Genomic DNA, 13,414 nt, shown 5'->3' with positions numbered 1-13,414 from the left:
CATATGCTGCAAGTAAATTTATAATAAAAAATATTTTCAGAAATTTGAATGAAATAGATGAGTGTGAAAGTAGCAGACATCAGACAATTTATAAATTTGAATTAAATAAATTAATTAATTAAAATAATGAAATTTTAAAAAATGCACATGCGGATTTTGCATTTATATATGCGTTTTTTAATTTTTACTCTACTTACATTTTTTATTTTACTCATTTATTATAAAATTAAAAAAAATTGACAATTGTCTGCTACATTCATGGGTGTGAATGTAGCAAACATCAGACAAATTTTAAATTATTAATAGATAGAGTAAATAATTAATAAAATAAAAAAAAAAAAAAAATTCGCATTTAAAAAATTTTGAAATTAATAAGTGCATTTTTTATAAATATTTTTTTAAAAATTATTGACTTGATTTTTTTATAATTTTAAATTTGTTTAATGTCTAATGCACTCACACTCATGCTACATTCACAATCATATGAAATAGGAGACCAATGAATTTAGAATTTTCGAAAACGTGGCAACTAATTAAATTTTACTTGCATTTTATGAGTGTGGATGTTGTAGACATCAGACATATTTAAAACTATTAATAAATAGATTAAATAATTAATAAAAGAAAATTTTAAAAAAAATGCGCATTTAAAAAATTTCGAAATCAATAAGTGAATTTTTTATAAATATTATTATTTAAGTATTTATTCTATTTATTTATAATTTTAAATTTGTCTGATATCTGCTTCACTCACACTCGTTGCATTTCATTTTTATTTTTATCAACCGATTTATCTATTAATATTTATTTTAAAGTCAAAGAGAAAAATTTTAAATTATGAAAAAGTTTTTACTTTAAATTTTATTAGTTTCCGGTGGATATTTTTTTAGGCCTCCCTCGGTATTTTATGACGCTCGGCGTCTCTCTGAACCTGGACTTACTACTTTAAATTTGTATCTTGTTCTCACGCTCTCTAAATACTACATTTTTTTTTATTTTAAAACTTCCAAGCTCCAGTACCCATTTTAAAATTTTTATAAACTTCTAATATTTTACTTTTCTATACTATCATCATCTTATTACAAAAAATTTGAAATCATCTTCATACTTACGCAATTATTTGCACTTAACTTTTTAATTTTTATTAAAAAATATATTTATATAGATATTTATTCAAGAAAAATATATATCAATTACATATGTAATTATTATACAATTACATATAGAAATACATTTAAAAATATATGATCATTATAATGATATACTTCTTTAGCCATTAAATATTAATATAAAATAGTTGGTCCATTAAATACTTTGACACACAGAAAAAAATAAACTTTAAAAATTAGTGGGATTCAATATGAGAAATTTTAAGATTCTGAACAATGAATTTCATAACACGTTTCATAAATTTTTAATATTGAAGTTACAATTTTTAAAATTCAAATATTAATTATTCCTGCATAGACAATAAATTTTAATAAGTATAGAATGATAGTACTGACTGATCACTTTATCATTATTTTACTCATCGTTTCTCAATTTATCCCTAGTGAGAATACTGATTAATTCTGGAGCAAATCTTGAGCAAGTCAAGGAGAATACAGCGAAATATTATATCTATAAATACTGTGATTTAACAATCTTGACTAAGATAATTACTAGGGATATAGTTCATTTTTTTCCGTGCATTTTATAATATTATTATTATTATCATTTTTTTTTTGTACCTATACTTTTCATTTCATTTAATGAAATTTTTTTTATATCGATATGTTCTTAAAATTATTTTAGTTTTTAACATTAATAAGTTTTTACTTTAAAAATATATATGCAGTACAACCTCTATAAGTTACGACCTCTCGCTATTACATGGAAAGAAAATATCAGTAAATAATACTCAGATTCTCATCAACAGCGCGCCTAGACCGAATATTAGTAAATATTATGGAGTAGAACGTAAGAAATTAACAACAGATGCATTTTTTTGACAAGTGTCTTGTAGTTTTTTAAGGTTTAAGTAGTAATTTTAAATAGTCAATCAGAATATTTCAACGATTAACTGTTAATTATAGCAGTCTGAACATTACAATCATAATTTTACTGATTGAAACGACATTAGTTATTGAACATAACATAAATAATTACAAGTTGAACTACAATTATTGTCAATCATTTTTTTCCGTGTACGAAATTTCTTATTTTTTTGACCTTTGCTTGACCCTGAATAAAAAAAATAAAAAAATTTCGAACAACCGGAAACTCTTAGCTTGAATTTCATAGTGTGTATGTGTGTATATTTGTCGTACCATATCAAGTAGTTGAACATATAAGATATTGAGGGGCAATACGGTGACTCGACACGTGGCCTATCCGGGGCAATACAGTCGTCATTTTAAAATTTTAGTAAATGGGTTTTTTTTATTTCAAATTTATTATAGGCAAGTTTTAAAAAAAAAATGAAACAATTATATAATCTAGTTGGTTTGAAAATAAAAAGTCATTAAGGAGGCTCTATAGTAATTTTTTTTCCTAGCTTTTATCTAAAAAAAAATCTAAATGCATAATTAAGAACGAGTCCTCGATACATTACTCTATAATCTAGCCATCCACGTTTTTATTTTTTTAAAATATTCATTTGTAAGAGAAAAACGTGGACTGTGAAGTTTTTATTTGCTGCGCAAGTGCAACAAGGGTGGTACCGTTCGTCGACTTGAATGTGATAGAGAAAAAAGTTCACACCCCTCCTAAGAGATTTTAATTTTTTCGTTGAGAATTTTAAAGTAGAGCGCAATATTCTTTAAACAAATGATCACACCTCAGCTAAAAATAAATTAAGCTTAATAATTTTCTTTTTCAATTAAAGAAGTTACTTTCTATTATCTGTTAAAATTACAGTTTAGTGTAAAAAAATTTCCGCAATTATGACCAAAGAAAAAAAAATTAGTTTTTTGATCGTAGTCTTGAGCTGATCGTATAATGTTTATTTTAAAAATATTTGAGGACTCGCCCAATATCTAAATTTTTTTTTATGAATATTTTTTGAAGTATGTAAATAATAATCAATTGAATAGTAATTATTTATAAGAACGACGAAAATTGAAAAAATAAAAGTTACTATAATAATTTTTTCATCTGCGTTTACGGACACTAACGATCCCTCACACCGATATACCCTTCCTAGCTCCCAGTCAACCGAGACTAATATTTTTATTGCCCCTCGAACTGGTACGATGGTCCCAAATTTCGTAACTTACAGAGGAGTACAGTAATATTAAATGTAAAATATATTTATCTTTATAGTTTTGTTTACTCAGTTTCAGAGATAATTCAATTCTTCATTACTATCTTAGAATCTTTCATATCTCGTGTAGTCATTTCATAATTAACGTGTTTATAGAAACCACGATTGTGTGCATCTTCAAGTAAATTTCTCCAAGTTGCATCATCATCAGTCTAAAAAAATTAACCAACAAATAAATTAACCATGGAATTGAAACAAGCAAATTAATTTTTTAGTAATTGTATAATAGGACTAAACATTATTTAAATTAAGTATAATTGCCGAGTGGCGTTAATAAATAAATAAATAAATTAATTAAAAATTATTTTCAACGGCTTTAGAGATCGAGTAGGCTCTCGTTTTTTTTTTTTCCGGTCCTTGGAGATATTTGGATAAAAATCGCGGAAAAGTCAAAAGGCGAAGTGATTGGTGATGGGGATCCGCCTGTGTGAATGTTACGTGTATTTGTGGGAGAATAGATGGTCTTCAAGTAACATAGTGTACTATTCTAATATCTAATCCCGCTTGAAAATAATATACGTGAAAATATAAAAAATATATATTTTTAGTATAAAGAAAATACATTAATATGTATATTTTTTTATATTTTCATACCGATACTTTGTATATATTCTATGATATATTTTTAATATATATTTAAATTACATTTAAAAGATATACGAAAAAATCAGCTAAAAATTAGCTATTAAAAATGAGTGTGAATGTAGCAGACATCAGAAAAAATTAAAATTTTAAATAAATAGAGTAAATAATTAAAAAAAAAATATTTTTAAAAAATGCACTCAGTAATTTTAAAATTTTTTAAATGCGCATTTTTTTTTTAATTTAATTTTATTAATTATTTACTTTATTTATTTATAATTTTAAATTTGTCTGATGTCTGCTACATTCACTCATTATTAAAAATATATTTTTTATATATATTTATATATTTTATGTATTTTTTTTATACTAAAAATTATTTTAGTTGTAAAATAAGTCTAAAAAGCGATTGGCAATGAGAAAAATTATATGTCCTTCTGGTTTTAGAGAGTTTCCGATAAACAAAAGGACGTATAAAAATATGTATGTCCTTTCGTGATTAATATCGCGATGTCTATAAATTACTGGAATACGGAAAAATGAGAAATAAAAAAATTGTATATTGTAAAATAAGTAACATTTTTGATTGCAAAAATTAGTCTGTTAAGGTCATAGTTTGTCAATTATTAATAATTTTATGAAAATTAATTTTTGAGTATATAGTTTACTAAACACTAAACTAATGTACTGTCGGGGAAACCAGTATAGAAAGGGATCTGCAGGCGGAGCTATAAGGGAGTTAAAATTAGAAATCACAGAAAAGAAAGGGAGGAAATGAAAAAAAATCGAGAGTCTACTGTATTGATTCAAAGATCGTATACTCGGTTGGATAAAAATTATTACTCTATATAATTTTAAAACTTGTCAACTTACTTTAATAAATTTGAAATTTCCGCAAATGAATAATGAATATTTCGCACGCGTTAAAGTCCGACACAGTCGTTGCTGATCGTATAAAAGTCCCAGTTTGCTGCTTCTAACGCACGACATGATTATTATGTCATATTCTTGTCCTTGAAAACAATCAGTTGTATTAACGTTTATCACAATTTTGTTTTTAACATCAACTGGTATCTTTTCACCATTAATGCTGAAACAAATACATAAAAATATATGATTTAAGTAGAATATATATTAAAATTTTGGGCATTCTCAGACAATATCCCCTTACGTTACACTTCCGCTGAGATATAGATTTTAAAAAAAATAACTTACAGTTGTTATCAATTAGGAGTTAAACGAAATTCGGTAAATAAATTTTAGCCTGAAAAATTTGACATTTCGAATTATAATATTGACTTGAAGATTTTACTATTTAACAAATTTCGTTTAACTCTGAATTAATAACAATTGTAGGTAATTTTTGTTTAAATCATTGTCCTTTTTTTTCACCATACCTGTACCGGAAGTTTAAATTCCTGTCCTGTTTAGAGGAAAGAAAGTCGTTCTTTTCTTTTATGAGAAAACAAATGATAAAAATTAGCGCATGCACCATTCTCCCCACCCTATCAAAAATGAAAACTTGTTTAATAACTATAAATTGATAGTTGTTTAGTGGTTACAATGTGCGCTTACTAAATGGTTTTATAACGGTTTTCCAACTTATATCAAGTAAACTGTAAATAAACTGTAAAAAAATTGTCATTAGAACTATAAGAATACCATCACTTTCATCGATAGAAAAAGGTGTTGATCTGTTATCTATTTATTTTTTTTAAGACTCAGTTTAAAGTACAGTGAAAGCTGTATAATGTTACGCAGGTTTTCTTTTTGGCTCTTATTAGCGGTTTATGAGAAAAATGAGACAAAACTACGATAATTTTATATAGTTTTTACTTGCTGAATTTGCTAATTTAAAAAAATATGATAAAAGCATTTGTTGCAAGAAAATAATATTTAGTTTTTTTTTCTAATTTTATTAATACTTACGTATAGTGAAAAAATTGAATTTGCTTCTCTATGAAAATTTTTTAGTGTTATATTTATATATTATGTTTTTCAAAATGATTTCATGTTAATTATATATAAAGGAATAATAAAAATGAATAATTGTTATTAAAATAAAATCTTTGATTAAAATTAAATTTAATTAAGATAATTTGATAAAAAATTCAGTCTTACTGAAAAATAATCAAAAAATTATTTTTTGATAATCATTTAAAAAAAATTATCGAATTTTCGATTTTACTGAGTTCAAGCTATCAAATATCAGTTTTTCGGCCATTTTTTTATGGTTTTAACTTGGTTGGTAAGATCAAAACTTGAGCTGTATTACCATAGACATATGATTCTAAGGTAGTTGTATGACAGTTTATAAATAGTTCACTCAAGGAGTATTTAGTTATAAGTTTTGGTATTTTTATATGTCTTTTTACAGTCAAAATTTCAGATAATGACTGAAAAATCTCTGCAAACTAACAGCTTTTAGTGGGTATAAGATAAGTTTGTTTTGCGCACATTGTAACCATAAAATTGTAATTATTTTACTGTTAAAAAACTGAAAATGAACAGTAAAACACTTAAACTGAAAAAAAACTGTTCATAAACAGTATTTTTATTTTGATAGGGCATAAACAGATGCTAAAATTTAAACTTTCAGGTGCGAATTTGGTGGAAAATTATATACACATCACGGAGAAAGGTACGACGTCCCAATTCGCGTGTTTGCCACCCTCTCCTTCGGCTCGGGTATGCACTTATGTCCTACTTTCCTCCCTTGGTGTGTAATATACTATTTAATTAATTGATTCAATTTTAATACGGTTATAACAGTTGAAAATCATTAAATATTTGTAGAAAATTTAATAAACTATCGGTGCAATTTTTTCAAATATTTTTTTTTTAATAATTTATTGTTTAAAAAAAAATCCAAAAATTATTGGACTTCGGCTAACTTCAGTGTTATATATTTATGATCTTAAAGTTAGCAGACAGTTAAAAATTTTCGAATTTTTGTTTCAACGACTTAATTTAAAAAAAAAATAAAAATAAAAATATGCACATGTAGAAAATTTAATAAACTATAGGTGCAATTTTTTCAAATATTTTTTTTAAAATAATTTATTGTTTAAAAAAAAATCCAAAAATTATTGGACTTCGGCTAACTTCAGTATTATAAATATTTGAAAAAAGTGTAGACACTGCCTGAGAATGTCCTCAAACAAAATAAACGATTTACTAACCTTTCAGTTAATAAATCATCAATTAGTTCTTTCTGATGGTAATAAGGTGTAACAACTCCGATACGTATTTTATTATCCAATTCGTCCAATCCAGAACGGATTATCATTGTATAAATGAGATTAGAAACAAAGTTTGCCTCCCCACGATTGATGTAAGAATTACAAGAAAACTTGAGCGTTTCTTCAGAGTCATGACCAAATACTCCATACTCTTGGAATGGCCATTTCTGTGGTATAGAGACGTTAGTATGTAACTTGTTATTATAAAAAAATTTATTAGGCCAATCTATTATTTCTTTTGCTGTTCGGTACTGGTTGTCTAGCGTAATAATAGGATTATTTTTATTAAGCTCAAATTTTTCATGAAGACGTGAAAATAACGATTTATGGTGATTAAATTCTTTGACTTCATTGGAAGCAATTGAAATCGGCAGCTGATTTGAATCCCCTACAAGTACCAACTGCTTAACGCCAATCATCAGCGGAAGCAGTGACTCTGGTTCCCAACTCATCATCGCATCGTCAATAATACACACATTAACTTTTTCTAAACCTCTGGCAAACGTTGATTCCATTCTATATGCCCAGCAAGATGATAATGTACAAGCAATAATATCCGCCTCATTTACAATGTCAGCGAAACTCTTGTTCGTGTCTCTCATCAATTTACTAACAAGAACCTCCTTAACACTCTCGTGTGTTAGCGATTTAGCGCTTCCGATCCGTACAATTTTAAATGGACATTCTTTAAGAGGACTTGCTGCTTTTAGCTCATTGCGAATGTCAATTAATTTTTCAGTTATTGAGTCAATAGCCGCATTGGACCGGGTGCAAATGAGTATGCGTTCTTTCTTCTGACATCTCTTGTAACTGCCCATTATTTCTGTCACAAGATTAACAATCACGTGCGATTTTCCAGTACCCGGTGGTCCGTCAATCAAACAAACCTTGGGGCTGCCTCCAACTATTGCGTTCGTGATGCGCACAATAGTTTCCATTTGTTTTTCATCCAATTTATTGTCAGTGAGAAATTTGTATGATTTATAAATGGGTATTTTTGGTAATGAAAAAATTTCCTCTTCAACAGTAGGATTAATGATTGGGAACAGTGGTGATGATTGTAAAGATTTTACAGCTTGAATCATGTGTACAAATATGCTTATGTTATATACGCACTGTAATTTGTACCTTTCATCGCACACAATATTTGGTGGCAATCGTTTAGTGACCAGTGTGTAAGTCACCAAGACCACATCCTCAAGTCCTTTATGAGCTGTTTGTGTCAATACTTTTTTTTTACAATCTTTTATGTAAGCAAATATTGGGAGCTTTGATTTCCCATCACTTAATGTCAGTGCCAAGATCACAAGATCACCAGAATCTACATTTTCTACCTGTTCTATGTCAATGTCAAATTCAGTTAACGAATAGTCAATGTAGTCATATAGTGTTATGGTGGTTGATTCGTAATTAATAACTCCGTATATAGAAGGCTTCCGCTTGGCTTTAATGATGCAAGTCCACATTTCATGTAAAATTAATGTCGACATCATACTGTAATAATTTATAAAACTTGGTCTTAAATGCATTTCCATTTTCTGATGAGCTGTATTGCCGCTTCGAAATGGTAATTGGATTCGAATTTCCTGACTGAATTCCTTGCTATCTAACCACTGAGGGTCCCACTTCAGAATAAACTCCAAGAAGTCAAGTGGTAGTTTTAATGAATGGTTGGTCAGTTCAGGTTTTTTGGGAGTTGATTTTACATTATTTTGAATTTGAATGCTCAAACCATTATCGTAAGATGTTGATGGCATTGACACTTCCTGTGCAGTTGATTTGGTCGGTAAATTATTGGAGAATTTTACTTTTTTTATTGGTTTGGAAAATCCCGCTGCCTTGAATGCGGATTTGGGTAAATCTGATCGGCTATTTGTCAAATCATAAACAATAGCAAGCGCACCAATGGTACTGTCGTTATGCTTTCCAATACTAGCAACTTTTTGCTGTTCATTTACATGATTGTTTTTATCTTGTCTATTAATTGGAGACCTTTCGTTAATTGAAAGACTGCGAGAATGATCAGTAGTAAATTTTCCTAAGGAATTTTTTTCGATCCCTGTATCGGCTAGTATTGAAGCAGCTGCTGCTGACAGAACTGGGCCGATTTTAGATTGTCTGCTGGCCTGTTTTTCAAAAGTTGGATGTTTACTTTCTGCCTTTATTATTTTGTTACTCTTATCTTGTTGGACACTTTTACGGTTTTTATCGAAAGACAATAGTTGAAGATTAAGTAAAGCAATTGATGCGTTTCCACTTAATATGTTCTTATCTTTGCTTTGGTGTTCAAGATTTTTATTTGAAATTATGTGAGGTAAGACTAGAGGCTGGCTATTCTTAGTTGTAGGTCTAAGTAGAATAGATTCTAAGGTATTTCTTTTAGACTCTGGGATAGAGCGTAGCTTAGCATTTAAATAAATTTTCCATTCCTTTCTTTTTCTCTCTACATATTTGTTCCAATCTGCGATTTTATTTCGCAGATATTCCGGATCATTTTCACGGCATTCATTTGAAGTTATTTTTTTATAAGTAGGTGGTTTAGTGATTGCGTGTGATCTTTGTCCAATTCCTAAGATTTTATCTTTGCTTTTGGGTTCAGTATTTTTTCTTGAAATTTTGGGCGAATTTGAAAATTGTTTATCATCAGTGTCATATTTAAAGGAAGTAGATGCAATAGGTTTTATATTTCCCATATCTAAAACACCGCTTTGGTTTGCCGCATTCTGTTTATCATTTTCTTTGAAATTTTTAATGACATCCTCCATATCAATAACATCAGATTTTAGAGAGTTAGATGCAATAGATTGTATAGTTATTTTTTTATCTAAAATACCGCTTTGGTATGACGCATTTGGTTTATTGTTTCTTTTTATGATATTTTTCTTATCTGAAGTACATTTATGGTTTGACAATTTTGGTTTATCATTTTTAATGACATCATTCTTATCAGTAGCATCAGATTGTAGTGAAGTAGATGCAACAGATTGTATAATTGTTTTTTTATCTAGAGTACCGCTTTGGTTTGACGATTTCGGTTTATCATTTTCTTTGAAATTTTTTATGTTGTCATTCTTATCAGTAGCATCAGATTTTAGTGAAGTAGATGCAATAGATTGTATAATTGTTTTCTTATCTAAAGTACCGCTTTGATTAGGCGCATCCGGTTTGATATTTTCTTTGAAATTTTTAACGGTAACATCCTTATCAATAGCATCAGATTTTAATGAGTCAGATGCAATAGGTTGTATAATTGTTTTTTTATCTAAACTACCGCTTTGGTTTGCTGCTATAGGTTTAGTATTTTCTTTGGGATTTTTATTGACATTTTTTTCATTCCTCTCTTCAGCATTTTTTTTGTTTTGCTCAAATCTTTTATAATTGTCATCTATCTCCATCTCTTGAGCGCTTTGTTGCGCTATCTCCTTGCGTTGATTCCTAATTGGCGCTTTCATTTTCTTTTTATCAGCTGAATTTCCCATTAAATTCTCATCATCTTCTTTAGGTATTTCGACAATTACACAGACATCGTTGTCGTCATCTAAAATAATTTCAATTCGAATGCATTAGTTTAATTAATTTAATAGTGATTACCAATGAGCTATTATCTACCTTTTACATCAATTTCTGGTTGAAGGTTGGTGTTAATTTCAATTCTAGCTTTTTTCTCCTCTCCTGGATGTAACCCGCTATCGAATTTCCTCTTCCAATCATGTTCATTGTCATTCAAAATCTAAGAACAATTAAAAACAAGAATTATTTTTATTAATCTATTAATTTCCTCAGTAGATCAATAAAAAAAAAATTTATATTCATAAATAAGAATATATCAAAATCGCAGTGATTTTATATATTTTTCATTCAAATTTTTTTTGGTGATATTTTTTTTATTTAGTATAAAAATATCGTTTTTTACCCATTCAATAAAAAATGAAGTTAATTTAAAAATTTAATTTTCCTGATACCTTCACTATTTTTTTTTATACTTCGGAGTACATAAAGATGTTCAACAGATTTATCATGAGTTAAAATTTTTAATTAATTATTTTTTATGTCAAATACTGAATTAACTTACGTGGATTTTAAGACGATACACAAAAGGTTTATCAGTGTCGACATTTTCAGTTTTATTACTCGCTATTCCAATAATATCTCCTTCAGCAATATTTCTCGGTATTAGCGGCTTGATTCTATTACCGTTTATATAAGTTCCATTAGCGCTCTATAAAAAAATTTTAATATTAATAAATTAACATCTGAACTAAACTATTAGTAGACTAAATAATTACTTGAATAAGGAAATTCATAAAAGATAATGATTACCTTAAGATCTACTACCGACAGACTCCTTGGTGACACTTGAAAATTGCAGTGGATACGTGACACTGAATTATGAGGCAGTATGATATTATTTATAGCCGCATTTCCGCATAAATACTGAAGAAGAAAAGCAAAATAATAGTATCGAAAAAAAATGATTATTTATTTTACTAATTAATTATTTCGTTCAGTCATCAGGAGTAAGCAGCGACATATTCTCCCAAAATTTTCTAAAAAATAACTCTTTTATTGCTGTATAAAATCAGCTAATGGTGCATTCATCATCCCTGATTTAAAAAAATGATTAAAAATGATTTCACACGTTAAATGTCCATAAGAGACAGGATTAGAAATGATTTGAAGAATTAAAAAGTATTTAAAATGATTAAAAAACAAATCATTTTAAATACTTTTTAATCATTTTTTTTAATCAGGGATGCGCTCTTACTTCTTAAATACTTTTACGTCAATAATTAATGAAAATAAATATAAAATGTTGGACGATCCAAAAGTGCACACTTCAATCGCTCATTTTGTTTTTAATCATTACTTTTTTTTTTTTATGAATTTTTATTCATTTTTTAAATCATGGTGCTTTTATTTCTTATTTTCAGTTAAAAATTTTTTTTAAATATCCCGCCTTTTTGTCTTAGATGTCGCTCTTTTTAATCCAACTATTACGCTAGTGCTGCTGCAGGTAGTTGGTGAGAAAAAAGGAAATATAATAATAACAATAGTAAAAATAAAAATAGCAGCTAAATTTTTCGTGAATAATCAGTTTTACTTCCCTGATTAAGAAAAATTATTTGAAATGATTCAAAACAATTTGAAATGATTTAAAACAATTTAAATCGACTAATATATAGATATACACTTAGCATGGATTAAATCATTTTTCTTAATCATGGTTTTTTAATTAATTACAATTAAACTAAAAAGATTTAGATAAATAAAAGTTATTTTCAAAAGGGTTCTTGTGATAAAAAATACAGGATAAAAAAAAATGGGTCTATTAATTGTGTCTGTCGGGAGTAATAGTGTTAACTAAGTTTCACACACGATAATTGACAACTCGTGTCTTTAGGATTAAAATAATTTATATTTAATTAATGGAGTAGTCAATAGACTGAAAATTGGGTCGAAATTATTCTTTAATAAATTGCCTTTGTATTAGTATACAATTTAACCCATTTTAATGTAATCAGAAGAGTGTAGAGATTAATTTAATGTGAGTAAAGAAGTTGAAAAAAATAGATCGATCATAGCCCTGATAAAAAAAAAAGATTTGCAGTGTCAAATGTCCATAAGAAAGGTAATTCAAAAGGATTCAAAGAATTTTAAAGCATTAAAAAGTATTAAAAATTTTTTTTTTTTTCTAATCGTTTTAAATCGTTTCTTTTAATAAGGGAAAATCACTCTCAGCGTTTTTGCGCTTGAGGTGTGCAATAGCTCAACTAAATACAATAAGTTTTTTGAAACTTACCCCTTCGGTAATACCCGGAAATACAATTGGTGATATTGAATCTAGTAAAGGTTGAAGATAAAAGCTCACCATAATTGTTGGATGTAATGAACAAATTTTTTTGAACTAAAAACCAAAACCTAAAATAATTTATTATTAGACTAATTTTGAGCTCAATAAATACCAAATTACCAACAGTACTTACTATTACTTGTCAGTATTTTATGGTGCGATATCCTTTGCGATCTGAAGACAAATCACTGGGGAAAATGTTGTCCAGAATGAAACAGCTTTTTTGATGTGTAGTAAAATCCCAGGTTTTAGAATGAATGAGCTCCACACTAGAATATAATATAAAATTTTATTTTTAATAAATTTATTACATTCTACTGAGTTCAGTTCTACTACCGGATGATAAATTTTTAAATATTCTCAGACTGGGTAATCTAAGATTTAAAAAATAATGAAAATACATTCGGTAGATAGTATTTTCGAGCTTAGAGACTG

At 27.7% G+C, this 13,414-nt stretch overlaps 1 protein-coding gene and 1 long non-coding RNA gene across 4 annotated transcripts in view; one reads left to right on the top strand and one right to left on the bottom strand.

Moving 5' to 3' along the window:
• Positions 1-13,414, top strand: part of LOC130663339 (uncharacterized) — a 92,295-nt gene that overhangs the window by 3,173 nt on the left and 75,708 nt on the right. The window lies entirely within an intron of this gene.
• Positions 12-13,243, bottom strand: LOC130663330 (uncharacterized). 2 transcript variants are annotated; one of them, XM_057462498.1, is made up of 9 exons: positions 13,113-13,243; positions 12,929-13,047; positions 11,449-11,562; positions 11,201-11,347; positions 10,738-10,858; positions 7,069-10,666; positions 5,284-5,391; positions 4,760-4,976; positions 12-3,456 (listed from the first exon to the last, which is right to left on the bottom strand). In XM_057462498.1, the coding sequence occupies exons 2-9, from the start codon at positions 12,998-13,000 to the stop codon at positions 3,331-3,333; spliced, it is 4,503 nt and encodes a 1,500-aa protein (XP_057318481.1). In that variant the 5' UTR covers positions 13,001-13,047; positions 13,113-13,243; the 3' UTR covers positions 12-3,330. The 2 variants fall into 2 exon arrangements, with proteins under 2 accessions (XP_057318481.1, XP_057318482.1); XM_057462499.1 differs by lacking the exon at positions 5,284-5,391.

The sequence above is a fragment of the Microplitis mediator genome, chromosome 2 (genome assembly GCF_029852145.1).
Source record: "Microplitis mediator isolate UGA2020A chromosome 2, iyMicMedi2.1, whole genome shotgun sequence".
NCBI lineage: Eukaryota > Metazoa > Arthropoda > Insecta > Hymenoptera > Braconidae > Microplitis > Microplitis mediator.
The sequence above is the reverse complement of the archived record's forward strand: the minus strand, read 5'-3'. Positions and strand labels throughout refer to the sequence as shown.